At 33.7% G+C, this 19688-nt stretch overlaps 1 protein-coding gene across 16 annotated transcripts in view; it reads left to right on the top strand.

Moving 5' to 3' along the window:
- The window catches only part of LOC106178756 (voltage-dependent T-type calcium channel subunit alpha-1G), a 72727-nt gene that overhangs the window by 34210 nt on the left and 18829 nt on the right, over window positions 1-19688 (top strand). For 7 of the 16 annotated variants that reach the window (XM_013562061.2, XM_087003676.1, XM_013562067.2 and 4 more), the window contains 18 exons: window positions 3302-3478; window positions 3930-4051; window positions 4452-4603; window positions 6180-6365; window positions 8519-8672; window positions 9586-9741; window positions 10281-10416; window positions 10667-11106; window positions 12215-12462; window positions 12877-12900; window positions 13992-14120; window positions 14980-15367; window positions 15585-15673; window positions 15842-15965; window positions 16550-16618; window positions 17046-17230; window positions 18855-18981; window positions 19375-19506. In XM_013562061.2, the coding sequence (XP_013417515.2) occupies window positions 3302-3478; window positions 3930-4051; window positions 4452-4603; window positions 6180-6365; window positions 8519-8672; window positions 9586-9741; window positions 10281-10416; window positions 10667-11106; window positions 12215-12462; window positions 12877-12900; window positions 13992-14120; window positions 14980-15367; window positions 15585-15673; window positions 15842-15965; window positions 16550-16618; window positions 17046-17230; window positions 18855-18981; window positions 19375-19506 (3038 nt within the window). Of the gene's footprint in view, window positions 1-3301; window positions 3479-3929; window positions 4052-4451; window positions 4604-6179; window positions 6366-7728; window positions 7847-8518; window positions 8673-9585; window positions 9742-10280; window positions 10417-10666; window positions 11107-12214; window positions 12463-12876; window positions 12901-13991; window positions 14121-14979; window positions 15368-15584; window positions 15674-15841; window positions 15966-16549; window positions 16619-17045; window positions 17231-18854; window positions 18982-19374; window positions 19507-19688 lie in introns of all 16 variants that reach the window. The other 9 variants (XM_087003679.1, XM_013562072.2, XM_013562071.2 and 6 more) reach the window with 7 other exon arrangements.

Below are 19688 nucleotides of genomic sequence, written 5' to 3'. Positions count from 1 at the left end.
GGCCTTATGGGATGCATGATATTTAGTATGATGCCATTATAAACAACACATCTCTTGGTTTTACCTGTAAGTTATTAACTAGTGAAGGTGACTGGTACAAGAACGAGATTACTGTGAGTTGAATAGCTAGGCTATAAAGCAAATGTCCTTGATTGCATGTCGTTCAAAATAGGCAATCTCTAATTCCCATGGTAAGAAATTCATCATGTCTTGATTTGGGTTTTATAATGTATTTCTCTGCGGAATCCAATCCATATGATGTGGTATTACTCATGAGGGCGATGATCAAGGGTAAAACATTGGCTGTCATATTTTCTTTCCTATTTCTTACAGTAATTGACTATAAGAACCACCTTTTTTTTTTTTTACACTTCTTATGCGATTTCTACAATGAGATTAGTATTGGGCAAGTTAATTGCAGAATTCATGTTGCATCATTCCTTATTCATTCGGGTTGAATGCACAAAACATAGGCATCAGTCATATTGACAAGCACTGGTTGGCCTGTTCATCAAACATGACCATCATGATTTCCAACAGTTACTGTTCCATTTGATGAATCATGGTTTTCTAATATCATACCTGACAACCCAAAATATATAAATTGTACTCGACATTCAAAACTGTATGTTGGATTTGAAACCTGTTTTCTATTACAAGAAAAGGGACTGCTGCAAATGTTGTGTTTTATTGCCATTCTCTTTGAATGTAAAATATTTTTTAAAAAATAAATGGAAGAGTGTGTGTTGTGTGTATGTGTGTGTGTGAGAGAGAGAGAGAGAGATAGAGAGATCTGTAGTCAGTATATGCAGTCATATTATACTAAAAATCATCATGGGGTATATTTCCAGCACACCAGTTAGTGTGATCATTGAGGTACTCTGACAAGTTTGACACCTGTCTATCATCTAATCAATCATCATCGACATGCAAGCCAAGATGGCGAAAGTAAAAGAGTATTGTTCTGTTGTGCATACAAACTAAATGCCTCTGTCTGTTTGGCCTCAATTGTGCTAATCGGACTTTGTAAATGGAAATTTTGAAATTTGAACATGAAGCTTCTTGTACTGCAAAAACAAGAAATGCCCCCTTTCCAAATTTTATTTACGAAGACTTGCTTTTTAAACTATGTATTATGAGTCAGATTAACCCTTTTTTTACATTTTGAAAGAATCACTTATTTACAAAGCACTGTATGTCCTCTTTTGTGAGAGGAAAAATGAAAATTATATTATTTTGTCATTATTCTAAATATAATTTCCTTGTTCCCTTGGCAGAAATCTTAGCTGTATATTACAGGAGAAATGAGGATAATCAACTAGAGGTTGAAATTTCTGAGGATCACAACAAAATGAGATTTTATGTAATAAGATGACATAGTAATTAATTAGGCGGTGCGAGGTTTGTATGTATTGATTTCGTTCACTCATTCTAGAGTAGTTCATTGGACAGGTGTAGATTTGGCATGGGGTTGGCATGGTCCAGAGCTTAGAAATAATTTATCTACTTCACTGGGATTCCAGGAAAATTGACACATTGAAAATGTCACTTAATGTGCAGACTGAGATATCTTGGGCTTCATCCATCTATTTCAGATTCTTTTTTTTTTTCTATAGAAAAGATAAAGTTCAGCCCTAGATAATGTCTTTTGAAAAAACACACTGTTAACCTATTTCAGTCATTGTTATATAATATGGATTGATTATTGATGATTATATAAAACAGAATATCATTGTTATCATCTCAGTTCTATTCAAGTTTTTGTGAATCTGCAATGGGTTGCATAATACCATTACCTAACTCACAGATGTAGCTAAGTACATTTTTGTTGTTTGTCTTTCATATTATAAATAGAGAATATTTTTCATCAAAAATTCTGTTATTTACTCATTTTTTCCAAGTCAGGGACTTAAAAAAATAACACATATTATTGAATTTAATAAAGTAAGCGAAGTTGTTTGATTCTTTGTTTATAGATTGGTTTGTCATTTATCTTATTATATATGTAAGGGTTTTAGAATTTTTCATCAAAAAATTCTGTTTTTAGCTCAATTTTTTTCAAGTTCAGGGCTTGGAATCTACATATTTCATCTAGTTTGAAGATATAAAAAAGGGATAAGTGATTTGGAGCCATGTTCCTAGAATCAATCCATGTTTATATATGGTGACCTAATACGCTTACTCCTCTGACTCCTCAGGCGTTAATGTACTGCTTGAGTATGTCAGGTGTAAAAATAAACTTTGAAGTCCTTTTGAAGATTTGATTAAAGTTAACTATTTCTAAAATGTTCATTCTGAAATGAAGAGGATATTGAAGGTGACTGGGCATCAACACACATTAGCTTTACCATGTGTTAGAAGGGAGCTTGAGGAGGGGGGGATGTAACAGGAAATTGCCTGCACAGACATCCTTGTGAAAGGAAGATAAAAAGAAATTGATTGAAAGATGCATTATTGGCAGATTTGGGTACAATATCCGTTACAAACGTTACAAACTGAACCTTGAGGTTCAATTTTGAACATATTTGATGTCTTGGTCTAAGGGTCTCTTCAGCTTGCTCAGCTTCTCAAATGTGTATGCTTCGCCATTCATGACATAAGGATCTGGGTTCAAATCGTCAGAGTGGAAATTATGCAGACTCGTGGGGCTTAGATGATCCAGACTTCATTATCATCCTGTTTTATGTACCAAGAGACCCCTCTGCATTTAAATCGCCGGATGAGCAATATCTGATCGTTAGATGACCCCTCTTAATTAGTCCAAATTTGGATCTAAAGTGGGCTCTAGACAGACATCTAAATTTTGCATATTATTTAGTCTATCAGCTGCCATACAGACTCTACTTGTAGCTTTAGTTATAAATTGAACAAAGATCATGAATAATTTAAGTGTGGAAACCATATCAAAAATACAATCTCAGTATTTCTAGAAACATGTTATTCACAGATTGTTGCTTCAAATTATAGTTCTGTGTTTTGACCATGCTAATTGAGGTACATTTTTGTAGGTAATCTGATAATAGGAGAAATAGAGCATATTTGTCAATATGTTGTTGAGAATCCTCAAAAAGTACTATATTTGTGTATGTTGGAGTTCTCAGTTGCTTAGTATTCATTGTAGGGCAATATGCTAATGATGATATATTAAGCCAATTTATTTTTCCCTGATGACTTCCCATGTTAATTGACCACCATTTTTCTGATCTGTACTAATCAGTACTGATCAGTACTAAGATCATGCTATATGGCATATATCTGCTGCAGTATCCCACTTACATCTGATTTGTTTGTATTATTCTAGGAGACAAAATGTCACCTCGTTTGACTGCAACATCTGCAGACTTTGATTGTCGCCATAGCAACTGTTCATACTCAGAGTATGAATGGACAGACAGTGATGACTCAGGGAAAGAATGGGATGAAGATGAAGAATCAGAAGAGGAAGAAGAAAATAAAAAACAGACAAGTATGATAAAAAGCAAGTAGTTAACTTATTTTTATTTCTTTTTTGTAATATCCCATAAGGCTTGATTATTTTATTATCTTAGTAATAATACCTAGAACTTAAAGCATGGCACATAAGTTACTGTTATTTTGAAATTTATGTTGTTTGACATGCTTGCTGACATACGTTTTGATAGGACATGACCGTTTTGCATAGTCAGCCTCCCATGTTTTATTTCACTCTTATAGCCATATTTTTAGTGTCATTCATAAAAGACTATCTTATGTTTGTTGTAGTTGTTGTTAGCATATAAGATTTTAACAATGAATGTTGTATACAATAGCTTATTTTGATATGTGATTTTAAAAAATCTAAAACTATAATGCAGCAATTAGCCAATCAAGTGTGATTATTGCTGAAATACAGTTGTTTATTCAAATGTTGGTACATGTTCAGTCTACAATAATATGATTGATTTTTTCAGGCTGTTGGATTAAGTTCCGACAGAAAATAAAGGTATTTGTTGAAAGTGATTACTTCACATGGGGGATCATGGGTTTAATCTTTGTGAACACCTGTTCAATGGGTGTGGAATACCACAATCAGGTACAGTTACCATTTGATGTGTTTATGATTGGCAATATGATATGTGTCTATACTTATGAATATGTGTAATGAGTCTACACAGGTCTCAGAAAACATGCAAAATGCAACTAACCTTTAAATCATCGTTGTTGAAGTGGTTTGTATTGTGGGTAGAGAAGAGTGTGGACAATATAAAGGGATGAGGCTTTGGTATATTGGCTTCTTGTCCTTGCGCAATCAGGACGTTTGTAAAGAAGCAATAAAAAAAGAAAAAAATTAACTTTATAAATTAATTATTGCATTTTTATTTTTTAACTCTAAAGCTGTTTCAAACATCTCAGTTTATATTTTAGATTTTTTTTGCAACATTAGCACATTTACCTAGGCACTGGTTAATGTCGGTGATCTTTTTGTATTGCAGCCAGACAGTTTAACCATTGCTCTGGAATACTGCAATATTGTCTTCACAGCGTTGTTTGCTTTGGAGATGCTGTTGAAGATTATAGCCGAGGGAGTTCTAGGTTATGTCAAAAATGGATTCAATGTTTTTGATGCTGTCATTGTGATAATGAGGTAAGTGGGGTGAATTTTGAGATGCTAACCTTTGAAGTGGTATGTGGAGAATGTGACTGTTGTAAGATGTTCTCAGAATATCTTATGAACATCTGTAGAACAACATATTTTCAGAAGGCTGATGAAAAGTATGCAGTGATGACAAAGATGTTCATTCTGAAAAGAAATCTGTTTGTGGTCTAACCAGTACATATAAACTCTGAAGAGTATGTGTGTACTCAAATTGAGTTCACATAGCATTTTCACACAAAAATTAAATTATATTTTTATAAAAAGCAAAGATTCAACAAAACCCAAATCCCATAAAAAATGCAGTAGAAAATTGGACAAATGTACAGTAGTAAGAATAAATCAAGTAATTGAAATTTTGAAATTTAGTGATCAAGCGATATTTGCAAAGATAGAAATAATTCTAAAACTTCCTAAATGAGGTTTGGTTTTAAAGCACAAAACATAAACATGTAAGACCTGATAAAAAAAAACTTTCTTTTACTTTTCCTCAGAGTAACAATGTGTAGTGTTTTATTGTGCCTATCATATAGCTGGAGATCATATGGCAATTAATAAATAAGGGAGAACACTTCCACAAAGGATGACTCCCCATTGGCCTGTTAGCATAAACAGATGTGCTGCCCCCTTGTGGCAATTCACTTGCTTCTACTACCCTAGGAAAACAGGAAAGAACTGTACTCTTAGGTAGAGCCAATGCTTTATTACTGAGATTCATGCCTTTATAGTAGCTATTTTGGTAACCCACTATATCCATTATCATTTTTCATGTATAGCTTAGAACTTTTACACGTGTGTACTACGCATCCATATTTTATAGCAGACTATATATAGTAGAAGTGGTGCATCTTACCACCTGCCTACATTATGGTATTTTTTGCTAAGCTTTGATCCAGGATTTGATCTTTGATACTTAAATTCATTGCATCCTCAGTGTTACTTGTAAATGGTACGAATAAGTCTGTCAGTAAATATCTTACTAGCAAGTCTATCATTTTATCCATCAACTCGTCAGTTTTAGTAGATTGTCCTGAGCAAAATCACATTAAGAGAACTTTGTCACATCTGTGTAAGCACAAATTCTCAGAATGAAGACATCCAAACATTCACTTTCTTTTTGAAAAATTTAGCTTAATTTAATTCTGTACAACAATGTCTATTTCCCCAGAGTAAAAACTGTCATAGATATTTAGTGTAAATTATGTAAGACCAGCACTCCATACTGAAGCCATTCCAAGAGGATTGATTCATCACACTGATTGCTGTGATAGAGAGGCAATTTGTAGCAATATTGGACCTTTTCGTCAGCCCAATCTAGTTAAATTGTACTCATTCAGAACAAGCATCCCAAGGGGTTAGCTTTTACATATTGTGGTTTAGATAAAAAGTACAGATTGTTCAACTTGCACTTAACTATATGGTGTAATGTTATTAACTGTGGCCAGCAGGTGTTCTTTAAGCGCTTGCATTCTTTGAGTTATTAATTCATCAAAATTATAGATATTTGCAGTTAAAAAGACCCTAAGAATAAATGTTAGTTGCAAAAATGTGTTTTTATTGTTTTCAGTATTGTTGAAATTGCATATGGTGGAGCAAGTGGCCTTTCAGTCTTGAGAACTTTCCGTCTTCTACGTGTCTTAAAATTGGTGCGATTTATGCCTGCGTTGCGGAGGCAGCTGGTTGTGATGCTACGGACAATGGATAATGTTGCTACATTTATCCTGCTACTGCTGCTTTTTATGTTTATATTCAGGTAGATATGCTTTTGTGAAACATATTGGTTTTAGCACTCAGCACTCTGTAAAAGATACAGATTATTTGAAATGATCTTTCACGCATCCTGTAAATTTGCAGGCATTCCTGGTAGTTTCACAAGTCAAGTCATATTTAAGTGATACATCACTTTATGTCATATTTGTTCCTGTATAAGCATCTGTGCTTACTTAACAATCAGTTCACAAATATTGTGCTGATTTTTATACATTATGAAACACCACATTGCATGCATATTTTTAATTGTCTTCTCAAAGTTTCATAAGTGATGGTATCATTATATTGACACTAGAAATGAATCAGGTTTATACATTAAATAAAATATGTAATTTATGGTTATTTATATTTTATCTGCATGAAATGCTTGCAAACAAAAGAAGTAGTACAGTAGAGATATTTTGATAATATCATGTGAATATTTTTACATGCATCAGAGGTGAAGATTAATATGACTCCAATCAGTAAATTGGCGATGCTTTGTGATCTTTCAGACCAACAAAACCCATTTTCTTGCTTGAAGCTCTGCAAATTAATCTATTTCACTTAGTTGACATGCTGGTAAAAATTTTAGAGACAGCACCTGTCAGAATATGTGCCTTTACAATCATATCTATATTAATTGTTCAGCCATTTAAAAGAATGTTCAATGTAAAACAGTCCAGAAATTAATTTTTTTCAACTCATGGTTTTACTATTTTTTTTTATTTTGCACATATATCATGGTTATCTTCACCTGTTCAGTACATTTATGTATATATTGCAGAAATGCAACATGCCATAAGATGTGCTTGTAGAAAGGCTATCCTATTTAACTGGATACTAAGGGACTTGCTCATTATAACACTCGTTTTGTTTTATCATTCACACCGGTCTTATTGTGTCTATTTGTTATAATAGTCCATGAACTTGGTGAAATATTGTGTATTTTTACCTACAAGTATGAAATTTGGCACAGTTGTGGACAATTAAATTCTAAGCAAATTTGGATATATGGGCATGTCTGAATATTCCAAAATGGCTGTCAAATCCAAGATGGTCACCAAAATGCCCTTTCAAATTAAAACTTAAAATACATAGTCATTTAATGGCTTAAAATATCATATAACTGTTAGAAAACACCATGGTATGAATTCAGTATTTGCTTCTTCAGGTGTATAAAATCCAAAATGGCTGCCAAAAATAAAAAAAGCAGTCCCCTTATTCAAGATAGCCATATAATGAGCAGGCTGAGTTAAATCCTTGAGTAATTAGGTTGGTTATTCTACAAAGAAAAGCTTTCATGTATTTTCCACTGTATATTGCACAGTTATATCTATTGACATTATATACTTTTATTTTCTTAGCATTCTTGGAATGAGTTTATTTGGCTGTAAGTTCTGCAAAGATCCTGGAGGCCCAAAGCAAAGCTGTGATCGCAAGAACTTTGATTCCCTCCTCTGGGCAATGATCACTGTGTTTCAGGTATTTTGATTGGCCACAATGGGTAGCTGTTGTTTGATGTGCTTTATTTACGCCTGCGTCTACGCGCCTCTAGCATTTTTCACTCCTTTGTATCTTTGCCATATGATGATGCACTCACCATAATATTTTGTTCTATCTGTAGGTTTTTTCTTTTGTCTTTAGTATATGTCAGTGTTGTAGCAGTGGTGTTGCAGTTTTCCATTAAATGGACCTTATATTGTTTCAGGATGATGTTAATATTTGATATTATGTTTGAAGTGTGCACAAAAGGTTTTTTTACAGGATTTCTTAGTAAACAGTGTTGAGATACACTGTTTTGAAATAAGAAAATCTGTTTAAGCTTTCTGTGCTACATGAACTTTGGCAACATTTGCAAAACTGGTAATAGTCCCTTTTTTAATGTTAATGTTATTCAGAATGGTAATTTGGATATCACTTGTGGTTTTTATGAAATTATTTTTGTCAATTTGAGTGTGTAGAAATACAAAATAAATAAATAATTAAAAATTATGAATTTTATAAATACCAGTTTTGCAGCCATGTTTTGATGCATGTATGTTGTTTGCAACCCAGCCCACCAGATCCAGCCTGAAATTATGTGCGATATGTAGAAACGCGTCTTTATCAAAGTAGTTGTGAATTTTGTTATTATCTCCTGTTTCTTTTGTGTAGTATTCTTGGCATGACTTTGTTTGGTGGTAAATTTTGTTCCCGGGAGGATGGCACACAGTGCACCTGCTCAGATATCGTCAACCCAGAAATTATATGCAATTGTGAGAGAATGAATTTTGACACCACAATATGGGCCATGGTGACTGTGTTTCAGGTAAATAATTAGCATTTTGAACATTAACATTGCTATTATTAACCTGACAAGCTTTCATTGTTGTATAAATGTAGTAGTCTATGTAGTTGTTAGTGCGGTTTGTTTCAGTAAGACTTCTAACAATTGCCACAGATGAACATGCATTACCTTAGCGTTGAAGTAGATGAAAAACACTATCCTATAGCACTTTACAAGTTATGTGAATTGCTTTTGCTGATGAACAGTTACGTTTAGACTTTCTTGCTTTGTTACACCCTTTTCATTAAATGGCAGGGATTTTGTGAATGGGGAAGATAAATGTATTTCTGTCAATTTGGTTCATTCGTGTTATAATAATGTACAGGGTTTACCACAGCTAGATAGATGGGGTTCATGTGAAATGTAATAACGTCACTGCTGTGGATCAATAAATGAAGATATTAGAAAGGACAAAGTCTATAACCAGGTTGCTACTTACGTCAGTAAACTGGCTTTATGTCTGTACCCAAGATAGATTAGAGTTGATTTGATTTTTTTTCAGATTGCTTATTGCAATTGCTTTTTTTTCTGTTACTTCTCTGTCTGATATTAACGCTATGAAAGCCTAATGCATGGGTTTTGTTATACAAAGATGTATTGAAGCTTTCAGTACTATTTTGATGTGATAAAGATAAAGCCTAGGTATTGTGCAGGAAGGTTTGATAGTGTCTATCATTAACAGCTAAATGGCCAAAAATGGTTTAAAATTAAATCTTATTAACCTGTTATGTGAGAAAACTATTTGTTGATGATGAATGGGAGGAAGGGAAGGTGAATTTTTGTGAAAGTATACAAATGTAAAGGTGTTGATAATTTTTATGCTATTGAAAAAAATTAAAGCTATCCAATTTTCATTTATTGAGATTCTTAAGCCGTTTTTATGATTTTCTTGCAGATTCTTACTCAAGAGGATTGGAACCAAGTTCTGTACAATGGTATGGAGAAAACATCACCATGGGCAGCACTCTATTTCATTGCCCTAATGACTTTTGGCAACTATGTTCTGTTTAACCTGCTGGTAGCCATTTTGGTGGAGGGGTTTTCAGCAGATGTGAGTGCCTTACTTCTGTGAATTTTCCTCAAGCTTTGTACATGATTTAGATTTTTTAAGTGGCATTCAATTTGCTATTTAATCTTGACCTGTGTAAAGAAATAGATTTTTGATTAAAGCTGCATCATTATTGTATATATTGTATGTAAAAGGTCCCCTGCAGCTTTTGAATGTAATGCAGCTTTGAATTCATGATCTATAGTAACATGGTGGATGGTATATATCTGTATGCCAGAAATCCATTGATTGTGAGTTGGAATGCATGCCAAGACACCTACGGAGCTATAACAGTTGTTGTCTACTCATTGTAGTAGCAACCATAAGCTGACTTAACATATCACTCATACCTTCACTCTGCTGTCTATAATATTCAGCTGAAACAGCTGCTATGATTTGGCAGTTGCTGTGGTAATTTGTCAGCTAATCAAATAAGGGGCCATGTTTACCAACATGCTTGGATTGTTTTTTATGCAGATGCTTCTGAAAGTAGGTTTAAAAATAGATGTGGTGTTCACAGTTTTGTGATTTTATTTTTTTAGTCTGAAGAAAAGAAAAAAGAACAAGTGAAAAAAGCAAAAGAAGAAGAAAAAGAAGAAGCTAAAAGAAAAGACAAACTGTCTGATGTAAATGGCAATACAGAGTGTGAAGTGGACATTAAAAATAATAAAGAAAAGGGTAAATATGAAAAAGAAGGAAAGAACATATTTTGGTAATATACAAAATAAATTTATCAAATAGAATTTGGTGGACAGGTTTGGTAGTTACTGTTTCAACCCTGAAATTGGTAATAAGCAACAAAAAAGTAAAAAAAGGCAAAATGAACAACTTTAAACTGTAAAAAGATTAATGCTCAAAGGCATGCATTTAGATGTTACTGTGTTCCTTGACTATCTACAATAAAACAGTCTGATTATTTCTGTTTCAGCTAAACTTCTTTGCACTTCCACTTCAGCTTGGTGTAACATCAAAGAGGGAAACCTTTCTAAGGGCACTCCCTGTCTCTCCTGTGGCAGCTCTCCCTCACTTGCCCTTCCTATCATCACACACACTGTACCTACTCCTTTGCCTTCTCGTCCTAACTCTCCAACTCATCAGGACTTTGTGTCATCTCTTACAGCCAAAATGTTAGCTCTACCACCCCCTGCTGTCTCTGTCACTAAAGAAGATCCTTGCTGCCAACACCCCGAGGCTCCTAAATATCCCCCTCCTATAATCACTCACACTGCGGCCACCCCTGCAGCAACACCAGCGGCAACGCCACACGGATCACCCCATGAGATTTCCTGCAAGGACAACAACAAGCTGAGTGTCAAAGATGCCTTCAACCTCAGCTCTTCCTCAATTGAAACCATTGATAGGACTTCTGTAAGTTAACATAACATTGCTTTAATACTAAGTTTGTGCAGTTATTTTTAAGGATAGAATGAGAGTTTCAGTTTCAGTGACATTTGATGATGGAAGTTTTGGAAGCCCTAGTTCTTATGAAGACTAATAAAGTATAGGAAGATACTATTTCATAACTTTGGGCAGCCATATGAGTAACCACCCTTCCAATACAGATTCACTTCAAACTTTTAATAAACCTTTTAGGTCAAATATACTACAGTTAAAGTTTAAATAGTTCCCTCATTTGTCACTTGTGATTATCATAATAAAGTCTTTTTTCATATCAAAAATACTTTATTATGATAGTAAAGTTTATCCGTATCAAAGAAAGTTTCTCTCCATGTCCTTCTGTACATCATTTATGGTTTCCGTTTTTTTTTGGTACAGTTTCATATATTTTATGAATAAAAGTATATTTATCTCTTTTTCTTATGGCAGCTGGAACATGTTGGTAGAACTGATAAGCTTTGGGTGTTTATTTTATTTATTATAAATTGCAGTAATAATGTAGGTCACAATTGTTTTAATGGTGGAAATGTTTTGGCATGATGCCAGTATAGATTCAGATCAGTACGTAGGTGGCACTTCATGAGCTCTTTGTTCATTTGGATTGATTGATAAATTATTCAAACTCATTGTTTTGTTACTGCGTCATCAAAGAGATCTTCTTAGAGTTTGATCTAATTGTAGGACGTGCACAGGAGAGCAAGCTGTGCTCTGCCAAAGTTACAAAACTGAAATCGATGAATAATATCTAAAATGGGAATATATGGTCTTTCCAAGGGATTAATGACTGGATAGATATTTTAAAAGCTTTTATTTTGATTTGAACTATGTTCACTGTTACTTTTCTACCTTTCATGTTGAATCACTTTTCACCAAATAAAATGATATTTGAAAAGAGTTATAATGAAAAGAGTGATTACTTAAGCCTGCAGACACATTTTTTGCATCTGTTTGGTTATATCTTTTATTGATGCAAATGAAAATATTCAGTGCCTTCCAAATAACAAAAAATCAGTATTTGATTTTCCAAATTTTGTTACATTTTGAATTGTTGATAAAAAATCAGGTACTTAAATTCCAGAATGGAAGCCTTAGTTCACGCAGTTCACCGCGTCTCTGCACTTCAACAACACCCAAACTCGTTCGACGCACCAGCAGCAAGTCCAGCCAGAGAAGCTGGAAGTTCAGAAATGAACCAAAGGAAGATGAGGCAAACCTTGTGGGCCAGTCAGACAGCAGTGACCAGAGCGATGCTGAGGACATTTTCAGCAAAAATTCTCTGAAGCCTGCTGGTTCAGTGGCTCCCCCTAGCCCCAGCCCCAGTCAGAGGTGAGTTTGTTTGAAAGCAGACTACTTTGACCATACAATTGTATATTGTACAATGCTACTGTCAGGTTAATGAGCCTTGCATGAATTGTGATCTTGCACAATATGCTTTGTACTAAGTGTTCTTTCTAATATTTGAAAGTCTGCTAAAATTCCTGTTGGATCTGCTATTTTAAAGAAATGCCTAACTCTCTAAATAAACAGCTTTGTTGATAAGAAAACTGAGATTGTTACGTCTTGGAATGAAACTGGCTTTGAATGTCCCCCTTATGTGTGGTTTAATGATTATCACTGAATTGAAACAATATTTATTTGAAGGTGGAAAACATTTACTATTAATAACAAAGTAAATATTTAATGCTGATTAATATCTCTGTATGTGTATTGATGTTATTGTCTTTCCCTATCAACCACCAGGCATTGTGTCACATATTACTTCAGGTACAGTATAAAACAATACTACTACATAGCTTGGTAGGGCATGGCATAAACTGCTTGCATAAAACTGCTTGGCAAGTGTACTCATTAAAAAAGATGAATCCATGTGCATATTGACCTCATTAAAACATAGGTGAATGAATAATTGAACTGAAAGAGCTGGATAGATAATACATATCTGAGTTCAGGAATTGGGCACAGGAATATGAGAAGCACAATTTTAGTACATTTGTTTATTGTTTTAGCAGTATGAATATGGTCTAGAATGTGCTGGATTAAACAATGAGAAACAAAATGCTTATTTTATAATCAAGACACAATCAACATTAACTCGGTGCAGCAAATGTTATGTATTCTAGTTTGTGTATTGGTGCATTTGTTTTTAAGTGAGAGATCTTTATCATGGGGGTGTTATATAAGAAGGGAGTTAATGGAAGTATAAAAAGCATGCTTTGGCAGATTATCTGTAATTGTGTTGTAGATATTACTGATTGGGGTGACACCTTAATATTGCACTAGAATATGTTATGTCCATTATTGAAAAAAAAAAACACTAGTTGTTTCTTTTTCAAGGGAAACTGTTTAATAATGTTTCTAAAGGTGTGAATCAATTTGTTGTTATGAAAGGGGACCAGTTTGATTTTTATTAAGTTCACAAATACATGAAAGCTGTATATTGCATATAATCTCACATATCCAATTGAATCTAAAATGTTTCATCCCCTATGTGTTTTTATGTCCACCTGGAATGTGTTTGAGCTCTAGCTTGTTACGTATACCTTTTGTTAATAACCTGTCCATTTAAATATTTGGCAACAGATCAAAGCATTTATATTGAAAAAATAAAGCAGTTCTCCCACTCTTCAGGAATTTTAAGGCCTTAAAGGTGCATGAAATGCCTCGTCATTGTTTTCTGTGAAAGATCCTTATAGCCTCCAGTTCTGATTTTGAAATTTGTATTATACATATATGCCCTATGTGAAAGATAAAAAATGTATATCTGTTGACATATCAGATGTGCTGCTTCTTATTGTGCATTATTCTAGTAATATTGAGTGTAATATTACAATTGACATCACCATTTCTTTTCTCAGTTTACCTGCTTCGCGACCTGTACCTCGACCAACTTACCTCCATTTATTGGATGTTGCAAAGCCTTCTTCCAACCATTATGCCCAAGTGTATTGTTCTTATCGCTGCCCCTCTAGTGTGTCAGCCTATAGGTATACTTATCCCTAGTTTCACCTGTGTAGTTGTCATGTGTTAGTGGTTGATAGATTTCTTACTAATTCTTTCTGTTTACATCTGTCTTGCTTGGATGCAGTGTGAAGTGCTTTAACCACGTGTTATTTGATAAATAATGTTCAGCAGTTGCTATGTACTAATTCCGATTGTTTTCCAGTTTTTTTTTCATTTTCTTGTATGAAGGCACTATTACTTATAATATTTTATATACACTGTAATGAGAGTTTTTAAAAGTTTATCTGTGTGGAATTAAGCCATAAGAGAGCCATATGGACAATGTTTGTAGAAAAAGTTATGGTGTGTACTGTTACAGTAAAAGATAGTGTATTTAGTTAATGAACTTTTAATCTTTTCTACCTATTAATACCTGTGTGAAATGCACATATGTAATGTTGCACAGTGTAATGTAGCATTGTACATGATTGTAAACATATAGTAGAAATTACGTACATTGTTGTTGTTATCACCTTTGTGCATTCCATTCCATTATCTTTTAGCAAATTAATAATATAACTGCCTGAGTATTTTATTTCTGTAAACTGTATTTATTTTTGCATTTTTTTTTTCAATTTTTAACATCATGTTTATCAAAACTGAGTAAAAAGCAAAAGCTTTGTAATCCAAAAATTCTAATAAAAAAAGTTGCATGCTTCAGGAAGATTATTGTACAAGCTTATTTTTTTCTTTTAAAGATGGTACTATAACAAATAATTATTCCAAGGATGTCATTCATGGATAAAATGTGATACTCTCTGATATCAAACCTTTGTTTCAGAACAGTCATCAGCTTTATTGATAATCTGAAATTATAAATCATCTGGAATTATTTTCTTTTAGTGACTGCAATGGACATGCACCTCTCAACAATCAGAGGCCTTTAACTCCGAGAAATTCAGTTAAAAGCAACCACTCCATTAGTCCACAAAACTCCATCAAAGGAAATAGAAGACTGGAACCAAAAAATTCATTTACAGAAAATCACAGCAGGCAAAATTCTCTCAACAGTAACAAGAGCAATGCAACCAGATGTAATTCCTTCCATCATAGACAAGAAAATTCTGCTCACAGTCACAAGACTCTTAGTCCTCAAGTGTCCATAGGGAGTGTTACACCGATTGAGGATTACAAACAGAATAACTTGAATAGGACACAAGATAGCCAGGCGGAGCCTAAAGAAGAAGAAGATTGTCTTGATGAAGCAGATCCAGATGCTATGGATGAAACAGTAAGTAATTCCCTTCCATCCTTCCTTGCTACATTCTTTCTTTCTTACCATTTTCACCTCTGTACCTGTTGAACCAGATACAGATTGATGAAGTGGTAAGTCCCCTTCTTTTATCTTTGTACTTTTTATCCCACAACCCCACCCTCTCTTTCCTTTCCTTTTCTCTTTCTGTTTATTCATTCATTTGCTGTTTCATCCATGATGTTCCTCTCTCCAGGATTGGTCCTGTTCTTGGTGCCCAGAACCAAAAGGCTGCTTCAAGGAACGCTGGGAGTGGTCCCTCTTTCTCTTGTCTCCCCACAATAAGTAAGTATAATGGGTAATAATGTTTAATAGTTAAACAAAATATATCATTTAAAAAGAGCCATGGCATATGCATTGTTAAATGTCACACAGCTAAATGCAAGAGTTATCTGGTAAATGTGAAAAGGGGAAAAATCCCTCATGGTTAATACATTCTCATTTTTTTTCCAGATTCAGGATATTGCTTCACCACTTGGTGGCCAAGAACTGGTTTGATTATACTGTTCTGTTTTTCATTGCATTGAACTGTATCACCCTTGCAATGGAGAGGCCAAGTATTCCCCCAGACAGCGTGGTGAGTGACGATATATTTACTTCACACTCTGATGTCAACTGTGTTCTTTGTGTTCATGTTACCATGGTGACTAGTAGGAGCTACAAATTTGTCTCCACTTTATTATATGCTGTCAATGTCTTGCTGATAGATTGCATAACTCATGCGTCACCTTTGGCTGAAAAAGAAAACAATATGTATGGCAACCCGTCTTGTTTGTTCAGCTATCATTGGAAATTAAGCAGCAGTATGTAAATGAAATTTTATTGAATGTCATTGTTTATTTCTGTATCAAATGTTTTTCCTCCACGAACCAAAATGAAATAAGATTTTTTTCTATTTATGTTCATGTCATTTGTATTTTGTATCTTTGGTTCCCAGATAAATTCACATGTAGATAATCATTAGTGATTGACCTCTTATTGAACACAATTTCTGCCCTAAAATAATTGAAAGCAAATATTTTTATAGTAACCTGCCCTAAAAGCTAGGAATTTTTGGATGAACATGATAGACAGCTGGCATTATTTACATTGTAAATTATTTGTTTATGTATTCTTGAATTGTGCCATGTTCATTTCATGTTCTTTTAATTCTATTTGTAGGAAAGACAGTTCCTCACCTGTAGTAACTATGTTTTTACTGCAGTCTTTGCATTTGAAATGACAGTCAAGGTAAGATTTCTAGATGAACTGGCACAAGACAAAAGAAAAAAGGCATTGCAATTTTAAATTCTGTAACAAAGAAAAAAGCACTGCCTTTCAAGAAAACTAAAAGATTCCTTTTGGCGAAACTTGCCTTTTATAAAAGTTTCATTACTAAATTAAATTAAATATTTCGAATTTATACTGAACTCTGTTTAAATGTTCTTAAGTTATACCTTACTGCTCATGGGTGAAAGTTTTCAGGATTATGCCTGATTTTATGATTTTCAGTCTTCATTTTGATTGTTGGTTTTAATATTGTCTAAATGTAGTGAAAAATTGCAAACTGTGTTTTCAAGATTTTCAAATTTTACAACTTTCACCCATCCTTATGCTTTCATGTGTTATTTAACTGTTCATCAAAGGCAACTGTTTGAGAGTGCATCTATTTTCCCAGGTTTTAGCCAAAGGTTTTATGTTTGGTACCCATTGCTACTTAAAGAGTGGATGGAATGTCATGGATGGATTCTTAGTCTTCATCTCCTTGTTGGATATCATCATAGCTAACACGGCCACCTCCAGTCCCCGTATATTTGGCATTCTCAGGGTCTTCAGGTTGTTGAGAACTCTTAGACCACTTAGGTGAGTGAGAAATGGTAAAGATGAACAGGAAACAGAATACATAGTGTGTGTGTGTAGCTGTTGTTGTTGTAAATTATATCTTCCAAATGTTAGAAAATTTTGAGTGGGAAGATTGTGATTTTTGCTTTATTTGAAGGTTACTTTCATGAAAGGCAAATTTCAAGGTGAGTTAATTTTTATCAAGGACACTTTGTAAATCAGCTTAACTACTTCATTTGGCATGATGTTAAAGCAATTGTAGACTAATGGGGTAAACATAAACCACTGTTTATATTTGAGCGATATTTATTGCCACATTATACTCTTGAATGTCTTCTGTGCCTCCACTATGCTGTACTTTATGTTTCAATGGAGAGGCAAAAGGGAGAAATATTACTTTGAGGGTGTGAATGAGAATTCAAGGAAACTAAATTCTTTCATGCGGTCATTGGGTACTTTGGCATGGATGGCCAGTATAACTACAAGTATAAACATGTTTCCTGTCCAGCAAATGTTTTAATTTCTTCCCCTTTCACAGACAAAATTTATATTTGATGTCCTCATGTCTTTTGTAACTGATACATTTGAAATTGGTTTTCATTAATAATAATAGTAATAATAATAATAATAATAATAATAATAAATTACAAGAGAGAGGACATTCTTATTTTTTTTATCTCAAGTATGCTAGGACTCACAAATGAGCAGTTTTCAGTAAATGAAGCTATGCTTGAATGGGAATGTGTTCTTCTTAAGATTTTTCTGCAAAATTCATTTAACTGGGTAAATTTTGAAACCAGTCACTCTGACCACAGATCTGAAGTTTGAAGTAGATTTGTACACTTCATACGTACATTTCTCGACAACATTTATTATAATCACTTCTTAAGATTTAAATGATTGCACCAACTTCCTGAGGTTATTAATGGTTCTAAATCTGGTCTCTTGCTGATGAATAAACTCAATAATGTGTGCTCACAACTCACCTACGCTAGTTAACATACCATTTATTACAAAGCTATAAAGCAACCTGGTGTCATTGTTGAGCTTGAGAACCTAGGTACCTGTGGTAGATTAGAGCCTTAATAGACCACAATGGATGTATGACGTCTAGCAGAAGCTAAAGTTAGCCACTGCTTTCTGCTATCTATTGCACAACATGTTCATTTAGGTAGATTGGATCAACATCTAATTTGTCTTTAAAAAATCCAATAAGTATTGGTCATGAGAAAGGTTTTCACCTAGGTTTTTTTTATCACAAAATTGGATCATTTGGTTGTAATTCCTAATATTTTGTGCTGCCAAAAATAGACTGATCTGTTTATTTTCTTGGTTTTAGTAATGATTGAGACCACATCAGAGAAACTAAATTTGTGAAATCTTTACTTTGGCAGATAAACCATTTACATTTGTTTAATGCCAACAAGTGCCACTTTTCTTATTTTTGTGATGTTTCCAAGTACTCCCTCTTTTATTGCCATTTTAGTTTGGAGGTTTGAAAAGACCAAGTGAAATTGTTATTTTTTATGATATTCATGCACTAACATAGTATTGAATAACATCTAAAAAACTCAATATCACTTTCTTTATTTATCTATAATAGCAAAGAATTTATCTTAAAACGCAACTTGTCCACTTATTTCAGAGTGATAAGCCGCGCTCCAGGGCTAAAGCTTGTAGTAGAGACTCTTCTGTCATCCTTACGTCCCATTGGAAACATCGTGCTCATCTGCTGCACTTTCTTCATCATTTTTGGTATTCTTGGAGTGCAGGTGAGTAGTGGTACTGATGTTCATATAGTAAATTGATCGCTATAGCTTTTAGTTCTTTGTTTTTTTTTTTTGTTTTGTTTTTGTTTTTGAAGGAAAATTATATAGATTAAGAGGAAATGCCTGTGCATTGTAACACCCAATTATTCTGTTCAATTGCACACATTTCTATTTTTATATATCCTGTGTTATAAAACATACTATTATTATGAAATAGTTCCAATCCATCTGGTAACAAGAAATGTGATGAGTCTAATTTACTGTGTTGACAATGATTTTTAGTTTTCAGTTTACATAACTAATGTATTTACAAAATGGTTTGCACAATATTCATTATCAAACTAGATTTATACATTAGTAATAATAGTATTTCTGTGCATTTTTCGTGCCTTTCAGTTGTTTAAAGGGACATTCTACCATTGCCGTGGTCCAGATGTGTCTGATGTAAAGAATCGTACAATGTGTGAAGCAAAGGGCAGAGAGTACAAATGGATGAACCACAGATATAACTTTGACAACCTTGGTCAGGTAATGCCATATTGTGGTGATGCAATGCAGTGATGTCAAAAATATTGGCATTATGCATATCAGTTAGATTAAGTCTACATTTAAGAAGTTTGGAGACTTCATTTTAGTACTGCATATCTACTGATATTCTATATGAAGTCTATAACATGAAATAGTTATGGCTCTAGTCATTTAGTAGGCCA

The sequence above is a fragment of the Lingula anatina genome, chromosome 2 (genome assembly GCF_051362555.1).
Source record: "Lingula anatina isolate TDL-2025a chromosome 2, LinAna3.0, whole genome shotgun sequence".
In the NCBI taxonomy this organism is placed as follows: Eukaryota; Metazoa; Brachiopoda; class Lingulata; order Lingulida; family Lingulidae; genus Lingula; species Lingula anatina.
Note: the sequence above shows the minus strand (reverse complement) of the source record. Positions and strands in the feature narration are given on the sequence as shown.